The sequence below is a fragment of the Bos mutus genome, chromosome 2 (assembly GCF_027580195.1).
Source record: "Bos mutus isolate GX-2022 chromosome 2, NWIPB_WYAK_1.1, whole genome shotgun sequence".
NCBI classification, from domain to species: Eukaryota; Metazoa; Chordata; class Mammalia; order Artiodactyla; family Bovidae; genus Bos; species Bos mutus.
Genome location: NC_091618.1, coordinates 4,946,162 through 4,963,388, shown reverse-complemented (window position 1 = coordinate 4,963,388; position 17,227 = coordinate 4,946,162). Strand labels below are relative to the sequence as shown.

The 17,227-nt window shown below is 60.2% G+C and overlaps 1 protein-coding gene across 1 annotated transcript in view; it reads left to right on the top strand.

The window, feature by feature from the left end:
- Window positions 1-17,227, top strand: part of RAP1GAP (RAP1 GTPase activating protein) — a 51,809-nt gene that overhangs the window by 23,148 nt on the left and 11,434 nt on the right. Inside the window, 15 exon segments of the mRNA XM_070382708.1 lie at window positions 4,474-4,509; window positions 5,502-5,549; window positions 6,774-6,812; window positions 7,380-7,565; window positions 11,029-11,132; window positions 11,406-11,484; window positions 11,852-11,905; window positions 13,582-13,665; window positions 13,862-13,962; window positions 14,098-14,227; window positions 15,264-15,419; window positions 15,876-15,911; window positions 15,913-15,948; window positions 16,550-16,636; window positions 17,077-17,214. Coding sequence (XP_070238809.1) covers window positions 4,474-4,509; window positions 5,502-5,549; window positions 6,774-6,812; window positions 7,380-7,565; window positions 11,029-11,132; window positions 11,406-11,484; window positions 11,852-11,905; window positions 13,582-13,665; window positions 13,862-13,962; window positions 14,098-14,227; window positions 15,264-15,419; window positions 15,876-15,911; window positions 15,913-15,948; window positions 16,550-16,636; window positions 17,077-17,214 — 1,314 coding nt within the window.

Below are 17,227 nucleotides of genomic sequence, written 5' to 3'. Positions count from 1 at the left end.
GGTGCCCGGAAGCGCTCAGGCCTGAAAGTGCCTGCATAAATCAATATTTGCTGCTGTTAATTATTAAAAACAAAGCTATGCTGTGTCTGGAACACACATCTCCAGGGTTCCCGCTGGCTTCCTGGGCTCCAGCCTGACCCATGGCCAGGTCTAGGGGAAAGGAAGGTGCAGTGCCTTCCTTCCAGGAGCCCTTGGCCCTGAGATGGAGAGTGGTGGTGTGTAGCTGCCAACAACTCCTTCAGGGAGCTGAAGAGAGGTTGGGTACTGAGCTGGTGGGCAGCCCTGCCCTGTAGGGTCCGAAGCAGCTGGTGTTGACTTGGCCAGAACTCAGGAAGCAATTACTGCTTTCCCAGCATCTGTCTGGGGAGGGGGTGCTGCGGCCCTGCCCCCACTCACAGTGGCAGACACAATGTAGGGTCAGCTGGAGGGCCTGCGGAGGCATTGTATTTTGCAGATGGGGAAGCTGAGGCCTACAGAGGTGGCAAGGGCTTACTCAAGTCTACTCAGCAAGTTTAGCAAGGTCAGAGCTAGAACCCACATATCCTGAAGTCCTCTCCACGCATGGGGCCTTGGCAACCCCTGTTCCTGCCCTCTCCCCAGGGTCAGGGGCAGTAAGGGACAGGTATGGGCCTGGGGCCTGGGGAAACCAGGGTACCAGTTTGCCTGTCAGGCATTGGTGGGGATGGAGGTGGATTGCTAGTTCTGCCTTTTCTTAGCCGTGTGATCTTGAGCATACGTTATCTCTTGGAATCAGTTTTCTCTTCTGTAAAATGGGGATAACACTCCTACCTCTTGAGTTGTGGGGAGAGGATCAGACTTGCAAAGGGTCCAACATTAAGCAGATGCTCAAGAAAACCCCTGTCTCCAACCTAAGCCTCCCATCCCCGCCGCTTCCTTCCCGACTTCAAAGCCCAGCCCAAGAAGCCCATCTCTGAGGCCCTGAGGCACAGTACCCAAGAGGAGGTTCAGTTCAGTTCAGTTCAGTAACTCAGTTGTGTCTGACTCTTTGAGACCCCATGGACTGCAGCATGCCAGGCCTCCCTGTCCATCATCAACTCCCAGAGTTTACTCAAACTCGTGTCCATGGAGTCGGTGATGCCATCCAACCATCTCATCCTCTGTCGTCCCCTTCTCCTCGCGCCTTCAATCTTTCCCAACATCAGGGTCTTTTCCACTGAGTCAGTTCTTTGCATCAGGTGGCCAAAGTATTGGAGTTTCAGCTCCAGCATCAGTCCTTCCAGTGAATATTCAGGACTGATTTCCTTTAGGATGGACCGGGTTAAGAGAGGTTAGAAGAAGGACGTTATAGGAAGCCAGGTAGGGACGCACCGGACAGACCGGGTGCTCTGGTGTCCGCTCCGGCGCCGGCAAGAGCGCGCAGGCGCAGTGTCCCGGGCCCGTGCGGGGCGGGGCCTCCCGTCTCCCCGCCCCGGATGCCCGAAGCCCCGCCCCCTCCCCGCGCCGCCCGTACCTGGCGCCCCGCCCCCTCAGGGCCCGGCCGCCCGGCGAGCCCAGCGCAGGCAGCGCGCCGCCGGAGCCCGGAGCCGCGAGCGCGGAGCTCGGCGCTGCGGGGACCCAGGCGCGGCTCGCGCGGGCCGGAGCCGGCCGGGCCAGTGGGAGCGACGCCGGGGTCGGGGGGCCGGGGCCGGGCCGGGCTCGGGATGGCGCAGCCGCGGCCCCTGGCGCCCCCCGGCCGTCCCCGGAGAGGATCGTTGCCTGCAGGGGCCGGCTGGCAGGTGAGGACCGGGGCGAAGGCCGAGGGGTGCCCGCCAGAGACGGTTCGGCCCAACTTCTTCGGAGCCCGGCGGGCTCTGTCCCGGGCAGGGCGGGTGTGCGAGGCTCCGTCATGGAGGGTGTGTTCGCTTCTGGTCTGACACCCGGCCACCGCGGCCACAGGGCACACCCCTGCCCTGGGGTCCCAGGCCCTGGGCTTTTTCTGCAGCTGCCTGAGCAACAGAGTGCCCATGGTGGTGCTGTGGCTCTGGGCTAGAGGGGCACTCCGTGTGTGTGTTTGTGTGTGCACGCGCGCACGCGCTAGCCTTGGGACCACTTCATCCATCCCCTCCCCCCCTTAACGAGGGGTCTGGATGTCACCATGTAACTCTGCTTGGAGCCCTCAGCCACTTGGCTCCCAGCCTTCCCTGTGTCAGGGCGTCTGGTGCACGAGTGAGGCTGGATCTGCGGTGTCACTTGTTGCTGTGCGTGCCCTGGGTGACAGTGAGCCCTGTGTCAGTGTTAGGTGGCTGCGATTCCTGGTGCCTGCTCCTGGCCGTGTGAGGTCACCCCAAGTGGGGTGTCCTGGAGGACACGGGTGCCCCGGGATGGCCGGCGCTGGGCCTGTGCTGGGTCGAGGCTGTGTGGCTCATTCGGGCACACGACCGCTGTTGCTGAACAAGGTACAACAGACGCTGCTCGCTGTACAGCGTGTTAGTTGACAGGCGTGTTTGCCTGCCTGGACTGTGCGTCTGTGGTCTCCGCGGCACTGCTGTGGAATTGTCTTTCCAAGCTCTCAAGTGTCGGGTGTGGCCACGAGGGCCGCAGGTCACCCATCTCCTGGGACACCTGTCGTGCGTTTTCCAGGGTGGGCGTTTCTGTGGGCAGGCCTCACAGCGGGGTGCACGAGGGGTGTCCGTGTCTGGTGATCTCTCACAGAGCTCTGTCTGTGTGGTTGGGGGGAGGGTTCAGACCCAAGCCCCTCATCCTTGGCAATTAAGCACTCCCCTAGCTATTGCATGCTTTTTTTCTTTTTCTCCGAGTGCTGTGGGATCAAGTCTGGCGTGTCTGTTACACAGGGTGTGTGACTCTGACGGGGACGGTGAGCTTGTGGGTGGGGGTGGGGCTCTGTGGCTCCGCTTCCATGAACATACCTGCCTGTGTCTGCAAGCGCGTTATTGTATCGCTCAAAACACGGTCTTGAGAGCAGTCGTGTGGTGTCTGTGTAGCTTTGTGTGCAATTACTGGTGCAGTTGCACAGATTTTCATATGGGTGGGGCTTCCCAGGGGGCCCAGTGGTGAAGAACCCACCTGCCACTGCAGGAGGCACTGGAGTTCGATCCCTGGGTTGGGAAGATCCCCTGGAGAAGGAAATGGCAACCCAACCTGCTCCAGTATTCTTGCCTGAGAAATCCCATGGACAGAGGAGCCTGGTAGGCTATAGTCCGTGGGATCTGCAAAGAGTTGGACAGGACTGAGCGACTAAAAGCAAGCAGAGCAAAACACAGGGATGGGTTTGCCTCTGTGTGTGTGGCTCCTGGGGGACTTGGACCTGTGTGTGTGTGAGGGAGTGTGCTGTTGTGTGACATAGAACACTGATATGTGTTTGTGTGTGTTCGTGTGTAGCTCTGAGTCTAAGAAGTGGTGCACACAGACCTGGTGGGTTTGTGCAGTGGGTTTCTGTGTGTTTGCTTTCTTTGGTACAGTGAGACCGTGTTTAAATATTGGCGTGCAGGCCTGTGTGTGTTTGATCCAGAGAGAGAGAGAGAGAGAGAAGGCGTATGTGCTTCCTGGTGTACAACCCCACGGCACGTGTGTGTGAGCTCCAGAGGTGCCCCCGCTGGACAGCAGGAGCCGACTGAATTGAGGCCTTGAAGGTGCTGGGGGAGGGGTGTGCTCCTAGAGACTCCAGGGGCTTCCCAGGCCCAGCCCCCAGCCCTGCCAGCCAGCAAGGATGCCGCCTTCCAGGAAGGCTCGTAGGGAGTTGGCGCTGGAGAGGCCGAAGCTGCCAAGCACAGCTGGCAGATGGCTGGATTAACCCCGTGTGTGCCCAGGCTGGCCTCGGGAGAGCCCGGTGGCCATGTGAGGGGGAGGAGGGGCTGTGTGTGCACGCAAATGCAGGTAGGGGAGGGTGTGTGTGCACTCACACGCTGGTAGGGGAGGGTGTGTGTGCACTCACACGCAGGTAGGGGAGGGTGTGTGCACTCACACGCAGGTATCAGGCCAGTGGGACATCTCAGCATCCTCTCTCGGCCCCCCAACAGCCCCAAAGCCCACACTGCTTGGTGGGGAGGGTGGGGTCCTCCTTCCAGAGGTGGGTGGCACCACCGACCCTCCCCAGGATCCCAGCTGGGTTCATCTCTGGAGCTGCGACCTGGGGCTCCTCTGAGGGGCTCGTGGGCCGATCGTGGCACTGCCACTCCTGCGGTGACAGGGAGGTGTGTCTCTCCCTGAAGGTCATGGCCTCCTCATCTGAGGCCCTCCTTTGGGGCAGAGCATCAGTTGGGGTGGGCTGCCTGGAAAGGGTCCTGGACTCTGGGTGGACAGCCCTAGGCAGCTGGTCAGACTCTTCCAGTCCGTGGCACAGAGCCCCAGCCTAAACGGCGTCCCTTGTGGTCCCTCTGCTGCTCGGACAGATCCACAGGGATTGGTCGAGGGCTGGAGAACCGGGAGGGCTGGGGTGGGTGGAGATACCCTGGGGACTTGCGGTGTCTGCGGGGCCACCCCAGCGCTGACCTGCTCTCCCCATCTCTGTTGCAGAACACAGATCTGTTTGAGATGATTGAAAAGATGCAGGTGAGGCGGGCTCTGAAGCCTGTTCTAGGGAGCCACCGAGGGAGCTGGGCTGGGGCTTGGGGGGCGGCCCTTGCTGTATCTTCAGCCCGACATCTCTCTGAGGACCGGCCCGGGAGCTCTTGCAGACCGTGCCAGGAGGAGATGGTGACGGTGCGGCGTCCAGAGCTCCCCGTCGGGGTCAGAAGAGAGGACAGGCACTGATAATGCCCAGCTCCCTGGCTGACCCCCGGGGCCTAGGGCCCACCTGGGTCTCCCCAGCTCCCATTCCTGTGGAGGCAGCCGGGTTCAGCACCTCAACCCACCCCCGCCTACACAGACCATCCCCCGTCTCCCAAGAGCGTTGCAGGCTCTGTAGGACCCCCATGTGGAGTGGGAAGAGGGCACGGGGCAACCAGAGGCTGGGCTGCAGTGGGAGGGCAGCCCCCATCCCCCTGCCTGACCCCTCCACTCCTCCACTCTGGTCTTCCAGGCCCCTTGCCTGCTGTTTGGCTCGGGTAGGTGTTGGGAGGTGTGGGCATGGCACTTGAACAAAGCTCCGGAGCTTGCCTGAGCTTTGGTTCACCCTTCAGACCCTGTCCCCCGCCATCTTTCTGTTTCTCTGCCTCTCTGAGTTTTCTGTCTTTCCGTTCCCACCTCTCCCCCTCCTTCTCTCCCTCCCTCTCCCGCTCCTTCCTCTTTTTCTCCCTCTCAGCGGCGCATCTGTGTAGACGCCTCCCTCCCTCCCCAGCTCCTGCATCAGCCCTGCCCCCACTCTCAGCAGCGGCCAGCGCCCCCAGCTGCTGCCCGCCTCCCTCAGCCCCAGGGCCTTCTAGGAGGGCCCGCCCTTCTGAGGCCGGAGGCCTGGGTACCCAGCACCCTGCCCTGGGAGCCCCCACTCCCACCCCGCCCCCAAACATCACCATCTACCTGGAGGGGGTGCTGCCTGCAGCGGGGAGCGGCCCTGCACTGGGCACGGCAGGGCCATGATGGGCTGTGCTGCCTTCTCTTTGCAGGGAAGCAGGATGGATGAACAGCGATGCTCCTTCCCACCACCCCTCAAAGTAGGTCTGGACACTGGTCCCACTCCACCCTTCTGGGGGCAGTCGGCTTCCCGAGCAGTGCACTCCCAAGGGCTTGGGGATGGAAGGGGATGGGGACGGGGGAGGCAGGCCCCCTTTCTAGAGGTGGGAGATGTGATGGCCGAGTGGAGCAGCCAGCCCAGGAGGACCCAGCATCCTTTCCTGGAGTGGTCTCACTGCCGGCCAGGTGCTAAGGCCAAGGGGGAAGCCGGGCACACCTAGTCCCTGCGCTCTGGGAGGCCTAGATGCGGAGAACCCCTCGCTTGCTATAGGCCTGGGGCCCTTATTCCACTCCTCCTCACCAGCTCCACTCCGCTGTAAACTCTCCGTGCCTCTCCAGGCTTCCCCTTCCCAGAACTGAAGCCGCATCCCTCACAGCCTGCTGTAAGAGGTTTTCCTTGAAGCCAGCTATACCCAGGACCCGGAGGCGTGTGCTCCTCGCACCTTGTAGCCCCTGCCTGGGAAGACTGAGGGGGGTGGGGGCAGGAGATGGGGAGGGGGTGGCCCGGTGGCCCCCCCAGCCTCCAGAGGAGACTGCCAGGAAACTCAGGACTGAAAGACACGTGTGGAGTTTCTTGAGACTCAGAATTTTCTTGGCGTGGGGGCTGTAGGGCCCCTCCTGATAGGTATCGAGCTCTGTGGTGGGTGACTGGGGACCCCTGCCCTCCAAGAAGACCGGTTGGTCCTGTAGGAGTGGGCCCAGGGCTGTAGGGATGAGGGCTTTCATGGCTACAAGGCTCATGCTTTGTCCAGAGCCAGGCTGCTCAAAGTGTGGTCCTCAGACCAGACGCATCAGCGTCACCTGGAGGGCAGGTTGGCATGTAATTTCTTGGGCTCCACCCAGACCCACAGCCTGGGAAGCTCTGGGGGTGGGGCACAGCAGTCCATGTAACCAGCCCCCCAAGCCATTCCCATGCACTGAGGGCCACCCGTCCAGAGGTGTGTCTCCTGGGGAGGCTATGTGCCTCCTTTTCACTGGGCAGAGGGAGGCTCGGAAGAGGCTGCCAGCACCTAGCGAGCTCAGCCTGCCCCAGCCCCTGCCTCGTGGGGTCACCCCCCAGCCCCCCACCGTGGGATGGGGAGGTGAGGATACGGCCCCATCCACTCCTCCAGCCTGGGGGCGGGGGTGGGTGATGCTGGCAGAACCACAGGCGTCCTGGGGAGGCTGGAGGAAAGGGGTGACCTCTGCCCTGCCCTGTTTTGCAGACGGAGGAGGACTACATTCCGTACCCGAGTGTCCACGAGGTAAGCAGCCGGAGACCCCACGGGGCTGGTCTCCACCCTGAGCCTGGGAGGCACTCCAGCAGGGAGTCCAGACACCCAGGTCCTCCTTCCTGTCACAGCCTGACCGCAGGCCTTGCTGTGGGTGCTGGAGCCTCCGTTTCCAGGCCCAGGACTTCAGAGCCCACTCAAACCCTTAGGCGTCTGAGCCCACATGCCAGCCTCTCGGCCAGCGTCACGCCCCCCCCCCCAAATCTACCTGTCCCCACACCCCCATCCTCCGAGGCTGTGTGTGTCTGGGTCTGGGCCTGCAGGGGGAGGAGAAGGGTTCGAGCTAGTATTGGTTTGGCAAAAAAGTTCCTTTGGGTTTTTTCCATCCCATCGTCTGTAAAAACCCGAACAAACTTTCTGGCCAACCAAATAGGTGGGAGGGGGCCCTGGGTGTGAGCCAGGGGACCTTCGGAGGCTCCAGGCTATGCCCTGGTACCCCTCAGCCATGACAGAAGTGGCTCCGGGTCCAAGTTGGGGGGGGTGTCCCAAGGCCCCCACCGAGGTGCAGGGTGAGTGACCCTCAGCTGAGTGCTCCTTCAGGTCCTGGGCCGAGAAGGGCCCTTCCCCCTGATCCTGCTGCCCCAGTTTGGGGGCTACTGGATTGAAGGCACCAATCACGAAATCACCAGCATCCCAGAGACAGAGCCGCTGCAGTCGCCCACGACCAAGGTGAAGCTGGAGTGCAACCACACCGCCCGCCTCTACCGGAAGCACTTTCTCGGCAAGGTGGGGTGGCCCGCTGGGCTGGGAGTGCCGGGCTGGGTGCGGAGGGGGTCACCGCGCAGCCCTGGGGGTGGAGGCTGGGCTGGCCAGCCATCCCGGGAGTCCAGGGAGCATGTGTCGTGGATCCGCTCATTCAATCAGCAAACACGGATGGCACCAAGGCGGCATGATGGCGTAGTGGTTAGCAGAGTCTGCCTCTGACTGCGTGGGACCCCGGGCAAGTGGCTTTCCCACTCTGTGCCTTGGTTTCTTTACCTGTACAAATGGAGAGGGTGGTGATTCCCACCTCATGCCTTCAATGCGATGCTATTTGTGAGGCGTATAGAAAGGCCTCTGGCGCCAGGCAAGTGCTCAATCAGGGTGAGCGAGTGATGAGCGCCAGCTGGGTGCCTGGTCCGGTTCTGGGCGCCAGTGATACAGCAGTGAACAAAACAGACCCAGGCCGTGTGCTCAGGCAGCTTGAGGTGGGCGATGGGGTGACCCGGATGGGGGCAGCCCCTACGCCACCACCTGCCCCAGATCCAGGCCCCTGCCCCATACAGCGTGTGCTGGCATCGCCCAGCTCCTGGGCAGAAGCTGCTGGACGAGGCAGCGGGAGCTGGGGAGGAGGTCACACGCCGGGACCACACTCCAGGTGCCATCAGTTACGAGTGCAGTGGTGGAATGTTGCGCCGGCTCTGGGGTCTCGTGACCTGAGGGCGCTTCTTGACTCCTCTGTTGCTTCGTGGCGTGACCTTGGGCAGGTGTCTAACCTTCCTGAGCCTGTTTTCTCATCTATAAAAATGAGGATGATAGAAGTACATGTGAAGCACTGAGAACCACGCTTGGCCCCTAGTAGGTGCTCAGTGAAATGTTAGCTGTTATTACCCCTTCATAATTAACTCTGGGACAGCAGGACTGTCCTGATTTTTCCAGAAGAGGAAACAAGAGGCTCAGAGGCACAGTGGATCGGTTCAGGTCACACAGTTACCGAGCTCGGAGCTGGACCTGGCTCTGGCTGACCTTCCATTGAGACCTGCTGGCTTCCCAGGTGAAGAACCCGCCTGCCGATGCAGGAGAATGAGAGACGCAGGTTCAGTCTCTGGGTTGGGAAGGTCCCCTGAGGAGGGCGTGGCAACCCACTCCAGTGTTCTTGCCTGGAGAATCCCAGGGACAGAGGAGCCTGGCAGGCTACAGTCTATAGCATCACAAAGAATCAGACACGATTGAAGCGACTTCGCACACACGTGGTCACGTTCCTGGCATTCGCTCCCAGGCCTATATGTGTGCGCGTTTGTGTGCGGCGTGTGTGTTTGCACACATGCGGGAAGGACGCACGGCTCTCTGAGGTGTTGAGGAGCTGCGTGTGCTGAGTCTGGGTCCACGGCGTTGGCCTGGTCCTGGTGGGTGTGGGTGCTAAAGGGTGACGGGAACCAAACCAGCAGGCTCGGCCTCAGGAGCTACGCCTGGGGACAGACCCAGAGCTGGGCAGGGGCTTGCACCCGTGAGTGGAGGGGGACCTGCATCCCAGGAGCCCACAGTCCGGAGGCTCTTAGTTGGTGAGACCCGGGGGACTGTGTGACCGCACATACAGTTGGCACTCAGAGGGGTTTGCTAACAGAGTGATGAGTGACAGCGGTGAGTGACAGGACGAAGGCGGAGCCATGAGCACCAGAGGATCGGAAGGGGCACAGGTCAGGAGTTCCTGGGGGAAGTATAATGACCAGGGTCCGGTTAGCAGCACAGAGAGGAGGGGCCGGGGGCCCGCGGAGAGGGGCAGGGCCGTTCGCCCCTCCAGGCAGGGTGACTGGGGAAGCGGTGGGCCCTGGTCTGGCAGAGGTTAGGGTGACTTTGGCCTTGGTGCAGCCCTCCTTGCCAAGTGCCTGCCTCTCCTCTTCTGCACATGGTGCCAAGCACTGGGGGTTTCCACTACCCTGTGCCCAAGCAGGGCTGGGAGGCCTCTGCCCCAGGTCCCTGCAGACGCCCCTGAGCTGTGGGATGTGCAGGGCCCATCCCCTGGCCCCTGCATTTTTTTCCTCCTGCCCTTTGAGTGCAGCTGTTTATATTTAAATCCCATGGGCGGAGGAGCCTGGTGGGCTGCAGCCCATGGGGTGGCAAAGAGTCGGGCACGACTGAGTGAATTCCCTTTCACTTTTCACTTTCATACATTGGAGAAGGAAATGGCAACCCACTCTAGTGTTCTTGCTAAATAGGACTTCCTTCCTCGATGATGACTCCTGGCGTGGGCGTGGCTGGGGAGCCAAGCTGGCAGGAGAGCCCAGGGTCACGTGGGGTAAAATCTGGCACTCCCGTCCTTGGCCTTGGGGCCTCCCCACCTGGAGGTGCCAGCCCTGCCCTGCTCTCAGGGGTGCCAGCCCTGCCGCAGTCTCCCCTGGGCCCTGGGGAGTATTTCTTCCCAACCCCACGGCTTCCCAGGTACGGCGGGACGATGGGAGCCAGCCAGGCCAACCGCCCAGTGTGTTCATGATGTTTCGTTTCCTGATTTCCTGATTCTCACTGGTGCTGGCTTCGGGGGGCCACAGAGCTACGAGTTGAACAGTCAGTCAGTCGACATGTTTTTATTGAGCACCTACTGTGTGGGCTTCCCAGATGGTGCAGAACCCGCCTGCCAGTGCAGGAGACAAAAGGTTCGATCCCTGGGTCGGGAAGATCCCATGGGGTAAGAAGTGGCAACCCACTCTAGTGTTCTTGCCTAGAAAATCCCATGGACAGAGGAGACTGGTGGCCTACAGTCCAGGGGGTCGCAAAAGAGTCGGACATGACTGAATGCATGCGTGCGCGCGCACACACACACACACGCACACACACACACACACACATACTGTGTGCCCAGCTCGGAGAAGGGTAGGGGCTGGGAGATGCCATGTACATACAGATGTGGTCCTGACCTTGCTGAGGACTCAGAGAGCCGAGGTTACTATAGACATTCAGGAACCCCTTCTCTGCTTCAGGCACTGCCTCTCCCAGTCCCCGCCGCCTTCCCACAAGGTAGTTGGCCTCACTCCCACTTTATAGACTAGGAAACAGAGGCACAGAAAGGTAAGGTGGCCTTCTCAGGTTGCCCAGCTGGCCAGCAACAAAGCTGGGATTTAAATGCATGTCTCTGAGAGCTTCCCTGGTGGCGCAGACAGTAAAGAATCTGCCTGCAATGCAGGAGACCCAGGTTTGATCCCTGGGTTGGGAAGATCCCCTGGAGAAGGGAATGACAACCCGCTCCAGTACTCTTGCCTGGGAATCCCACTGACAGAGGAGCCTGGCAGGCTACAGTCCACGGGATTTGCAAAGAGTCAGACACGACTGAGCGACTAACACACACACACGCACTCTCTGAGGCAGAGTGTGCTGTCAGCCCGGACATCCGCTGCTTGGGGAGGGACCCCCGCCCCGCGGGGAGCTGGCCTTCTGGGTGGGTTTCTGGAAGCCTCAGGCTCAGCCTGGCTCGCTCCCTTGGCCCCCCTCCCTCCAGGAGCACTTTAACTACTACTCGCTGGACACCGCCCTGGGCCACCTTGTCTTCTCACTCAAGTATGACGTCATCGGGGACCAGGAACACCTGCGGCTGCTGCTCAGGTGAGGGCGGGGTGAGGGGGCCTGCGAGCAGGGAGGGCCGCGGACTCAGGGTCTGCAAGCCCATCCCAGTTTACCCGCTCTTCTAATGGAGGCCCAGAGAGGGCAGGCGGTTTTCCTGAGGCTGCACAGCAGGTCAGCGCCTAAGCCAGCCCTGGGCCCTCCTCCCCTCTGGACCTCCCGGAGGTCTGCCCCTCCTGGTCTTACTGGCTGGGGCGGGGCTCCCGTCTCCCTTTCCCCCTTCCTCGCCTCTCAGCGTGGGTTTTCTTCTCCCAGGACCAAGTGCCGGACATACCACGACGTCATCCCCATCTCCTGCCTCACTGAGTTCCCCAACGTGGTCCAGATGGCAAAGGTGAGGCATCTGCTCCATCGGGCGGAGTCCTGCAGGCAGCCCCCATGGGCCCAGAGCTGGGCTGTGGCCTGGCCCCTGCAGACCCTCGGCTTTAGCCCCAGATCCTGGTCTGGGTGCTGCGGCCTGTCTCTGGGGTCCTGCCCCTTCCGCGTTCCCCTGACACGTGGGCTGTGTGTTTGGGGCACTCTTTGGGCACCGTTTGGAGACAGGGGCCCCAGTTCTGCCTGCCTTATTCTGAGTGACAGCACGCCCAGGCTGCTTCAGCCCTGACTGCACATCTCTGCTGTCTTGCTGTCCCTGCCACCCGACTTTGGCCCAGGAGGCCCAGAGGGCCCACCCTCAGGCCTTCACTTATCTCTTGCTGCAGTTGGTGTGTGAGGACGTGAATGTGGATCGATTCTATCCTGTGCTGTACCCCAAGGTATGGCTGGACCTGGGGAGGGTGGGTAACTAGGAGATCAAGCATGTATTGGGCACCTGCGCTGTGCAGGGTACTTTCCCTAAGTTCTCTCATTTAATCCTCACAATAATCCTGCAAAGTCCGCGGTTTGTAGAAGAGGAACTAGAGGCCCAGAAAGGTTTGCCTTAGGGATGCCCAGCAGATAAGGAAGTCCACATTTGAACCCAGTGCTGTCTGCCTTGGAGGCAAGTCTTTCTTGCCTCTGGAAATTCTCAAGTGCCATTTGGGGACCCATCTAAGGGTCATCTGTGCTCCCGAGCCAAGGCTCCACTGGCCTTGCTTTCTGACTCCGGAGGGGACCTGGGGAGAGAGTAACACAGGCGCCTCCTTAGGTACCACCCAGCAGATGGCAGCTGCACTTGCAGCTCTGGTGCTGGGTGCTGAAGTCACTGTGATAGTGTGGGATGAAGGAGAGGGGCTTTAGTCTTCAGTAAGCCAGCTGCTGCTACTGCTGCTGCTGCTGCTGCTAAATCGCTTCAGTCATGTTCAACTCTGTGCAACCCTATAGACAGCAGCCCACCAGGCTCCCCCGTCCCTGGGATTCTCCAGGCAAGAACACTGGAGTGGGGTGCCATTTCCTTCTCCAATGCATGAAAGTGAAAAGTGAAAGTGAGATTGCTCAGTCGTGTCCGACTCTTAGCGACCCCATGGACTGCAGCCTACCAGGCTCTTCTGTCCATGGGATTTTCCAGGCAGGAGTACTGGAGTGGGGTGCCATTGCCTTCTCCACAGTGAGCCAGAGGGCTTCTCAAAAGAGCTGGACCCTGAAAGACAGGTGTAGCCTGTGGCTCTGACTGAATTCCCCAGCAAGGTGAGGTCCCTGAGAAGTGAGTGGTCCAGGAAAGGTCCCCTGAAGGAGGGTCTCAGTGATCAGGTCCCACCTCCCAGGTACAGAAGAGGACAAGATGAGGAGGGGAACTTGCTCAAGGCTCCACAGCACAGTGGCGGGACTTGGCCTGTCCTAGAATGATGAGATGACTTCATAGAAGAGCTGGACATCAGGCGGTGTTAGAGCAGAGTTGGGGTGGGAGCTCGTGGGCAAAACTCAGGAGCAGTGAGCTTAGGCTTTGGAATCCAACAGACCTGAGTTCAAGCCCCAGCTCTGCCATTTGGCAGTTGTTGACCTTAGCAAGTCAGTTCCTTCAGCTCTCAGAACCTGGGCATCTTCATCTGTGAAATGAGGGCAGTGAGAGTCCCTCACGGACCCTTTCCAAGAAGAAGATGAGATGATGCATGTGGAGTGCCTGGCACAGTGCTTGGCACGTAGAGCCATAAACAGGAACTTGAAAAAGCGGTGTGTCAGACTTTAAGAGAGTGAACTTATGGTTCCCAGTGGGGAAGGATGGAGGGAAGGGATAGTTAGGGAGTCTGGGAAGGACATGCACACACTGCTATATCTAAAATGGATAACTGACAAGGACCTACTGTATGGCATAGGGAGCTCTGCTCAGTTATGTGGCAGCCTGGATGGGAGGGGAGTTTGGGGGAGCATGGATACATGGGTATGTTTGGCTGAGGTGCTTTGCTGTGTGCCTGAAACCATCACAACATTGTTAATTGGCTATACACCCATATAAAATACAAATTAAAAAAGGAAAATAAGGCAGTGTGTTTCACCCGTCACCCTCTCCCTGCAGGCCTCTCGCCTCATTGTCACCTTCGACGAGCACGTTATCAGCAATAACTTCAAGTTCGGAGTCATTTATCAGAAGCTCGGGCAGGTGTGCGGTCCCCTTCTCCCATCTGCCCATGTACCTGGGGCCTCAGAGCTTTGCCACGGAGAGCCCTTACCTGGGGACTTGAGCTCAGGAAGCCCGGGCCTGCCAGAGGTCCCCCTTCCAGCCTTCCTGGGTGTGAGTGGGGGATGGCACCCCAGCTTGATGACCTCTGCCCTCTGTGTGCCTGCCCCCCTGCCAGACCTCCGAGGAAGAACTCTTCAGCACCAACGAGGAGAGCCCTGCCTTCGTGGAGTTCCTCGAGTTTCTGGGCCAGAAGGTCAAATTGCAGGACTTTAAGGGGTGAGCCCTGGGTTGGGATAGGCAGATGAGAATCCGACCCGTGCCTTTGGGCAGGGACGGAGCCCCCGTCCTGGTCCCACCGAGGCCTGGCTGGGGCTGGAGACTGAGCTGTGGCCTGGGGGGGGCCTGGGGCAGGTTCCGAGGAGGCCTGGACGTGACCCACGGGCAGACGGGGACCGAGTCTGTGTACTGCAACTTCCGCAACAAGGAGATCATGTTTCACGTGTCCACCAAGCTGCCCTACACAGAAGGAGACGCCCAGCAGGTAGCCCTCTGCCTGTCCTCCTGTTCGTCCATCTACCTGCTCCTTCAGCGTCCACCACACCAGACTCAGTGGGCCCTGGGATAGAGAGAGGGAAATGATCCAGTCCCCCGACTTGTGGCCTTCTCTGGTTGGGGCAGGGTGAAAAGTGGCTGTGATGCTGTGGGAGCCTCAGTTTCCACATCTGTGAAATGGGGACAATAATGGCACCTACCTCACAGGTGAGCCCAAGTGAGAGGATGCACACAGAGTGGCTAGAACAGGATCTGGTGGCGATGGAGCAGGAGCTCAGTAAGTGAGGATTTTTAGCGGGAGTGAAGGGCTTTGTCAGGTCACGCGGGGGCACTTAGACTTGGCAGAGGTGGGAGTCAGGCAAAGCGCTCAAGATCAAGTGACTTCTGGCTGCAGAGGAGGTGGGAGAGGGAGGCGGAGTGTTCCTGGGGAGAATGGCTCCCGCCTTCTGCAGAGGCCTGGTGATGAGCAAGCACAAGGCACGCTCCCCGAGCTGAACTCGGAGATCTGTCACTGTGCCCTAAGCTTCCTGGGGGCTGCCTGCCTTCTCCCTGAGACCCCCACGCCTCCACCCCAGGCGGATGAAGGCATCATGGGAGAAAAATGGAAACGTTTCTTCCTTACCCTTAATGTCTTTTCATTTTCTTTGAATAAGGTTCTCTGTTCAATTTAGCAACTCATATATACCGAGCGGAACTTAACTTGTGCAGGAGGGGCCATGTGTGGGGTGTTTAGACAGGAGGAGGGCAGAGAGGTAGGGCCTGGGGACCAGGGGCCTGGATCCAAGTCCCCGAGGTCACTGGAAGACCTTACAGGCCCCTGCTCTCTCAGCCTCAGTGTTCTCCTCTGCCACAGAATTCCAAGAAAACAAAAACAATTTTAAGACCAGTTTCTCGCCACCTTTTTCTGGAGGGGAAGCCACTCCCTAGATATGCCCCTCTGCCTACCCCCCAGCCCCCCTCCACCCCGGTGGGCACCCTCCCCGCACCCCCTGCCAGGTGCTGAAAGGCTGTGGCCCTGTGTTCAGTTGCAGCGGAAGCGACACATTGGCAACGACATCGTGGCTGTGGTCTTCCAGGACGAGAACACGCCGTTTGTGCCGGACATGATTGCGTCCAACTTCCTGCATGCCTACGTGGTGGTGCAGGCCGAGGGCGGGGGCCCCGACGGCCCCCTCTACAAGGTGGGTGATCTCGGAGCCTCCCGAGGGCACCCTCCTAGCCCCGTCCTCACTCGCTGCAAGGCTTCTCCAAACCTCGGTTTTCCCAGGTTTGAATAGGCGTGCTGTCCGGAGGGCTCTGAGCCCCGCTGTTGCCCGGATGATGGCGGAGGATTCCCATCCCATCCTCTCTGCTGCTTGAAGTCCCTCCCCTAAAAAAGGCTGCTTACCCTCTTCTGCCCTTTATTCTCCTCCTCCTCTTGGCCTTCATGAGCCCAGAGACCCTCCACCCCTCCTCACCACTCAAATTCAAGACCAAGGATGGAGCCGCTGAAAACTTGGGGTCTGCCTACCCCATCTGTAGTCACCGAATGTCCCCAGCCAAGGGGCAGCCCTGTGCCAAGCATCGGGCTAGAGAGGCGAATCAGGGGTCTCTGGCTGGTGTGGGGACCCCCCAGGGACACCCACCCTCCCTTCCAGGTGTCCGTCACTGCGAGAGATGACGTCCCCTTCTTCTGGGCCACCCCTCCCGGACCCCGCTGTGTTTCGGAAGGTGAGGGGCAGCCCCCAGCCCCGCCGTGGGCAGAGCAGGACTAAATGGGTGGGGGCCTTGGGGTGCACAGTGCACTGTACTAGGTCGTGGAGCCCCCCTGGGTGCCAGGGCAGCCAGGCTCCCCTAACGGATTGGCTGGGGCCCAGCTTTTCTGTCCATCTTGATAAGAACTGTGACTGTTTCACAAAGTCACAGAGTAGACTGTATCATTGCTTTACATTCTGCATAGCAGACTCTGTGACCTTCCCTCCCCTCTGTTGTCTTTTTGACAATTTCAGTCTTCTACAATGTTTGGGGGTGGGGGCACACGTCTCTCATCTCTCAGAAGGAGCCTTAGCTCCAGTCCCCCAACAGATCTCCCAGACCGAGGCGGTGGGAGACCCCCGACCCAGCTCTCCTGAGGGGTGGGCAGCCATGAAGGGCATGGGGGCCTCTCACAGGCGCCTGGGCTGGGGCACTGAGCTCAGGGAGGTGCCCTTCCAGGAGTGAAGAGGACAGAACCCAGCAGAGCCCCAGCCCCTGACTCATTGTGTCTCAGCCCCCGGTTTCTTGTGTTCCCCTGACCTCCCCCCTTTCTCTTCTCCACGCTGGGGGCTCTCAGGGGCCTGAGTTCCAGGAATTTTTGCTGACAAAGCTGATCAATGCCGAATATGCTTGCTACAAGGCAGAGAAGTTTGCCAAGCTGGAGGTGAGCATGGGCTCTTGGAACTGGGACCCACCACCCCCTAGAATTTCAGCCGAGCCTCCTGGGAAGGGAAAAGCCATGTTCAGACCTTGGCCTTAGGGAGGGCCGCCTAGGGGAAGGATGGATCCGACAGGGCCAGAATCCAGTGAGCAGGGCCAGAATCCAGGGAGAGGAAGCAGGGGTTCCTATGGAATGCCCAGGAGGGGCTCGGAGGTAGGCTGACGGCACAGATGACACAGTGGAGGTGGGGCGTGGGGAAGCAAGATCTCAGAAGAGCTGTGGTTAGACCCCCGGGCGCTGCTGGAGCTGCGCAGGGGCCCGAGGGAAACCGGTAGAGGCGTCCGGGGCCCAGGCCCACTTCCCACTCAGAGAAGGCGGCCGGGATTCCAAGTGCAGGAAGAAGGACTGATCCCTGGGGTCTCTCCTGATGGTTGGGCCCACAGGAGCGGACACGGGCCGCCCTCCTGGAGACGCTCTATGAGGAGCTGCACATCCACAGTCAGTCCATGATGGGCCTGGGCGGCGACGAGGACAAGATGGAAAACGGCGGCGGGGGTGGCGGCTTCTTTGAGTCCTTCAAGGTGAAGGGCGGGG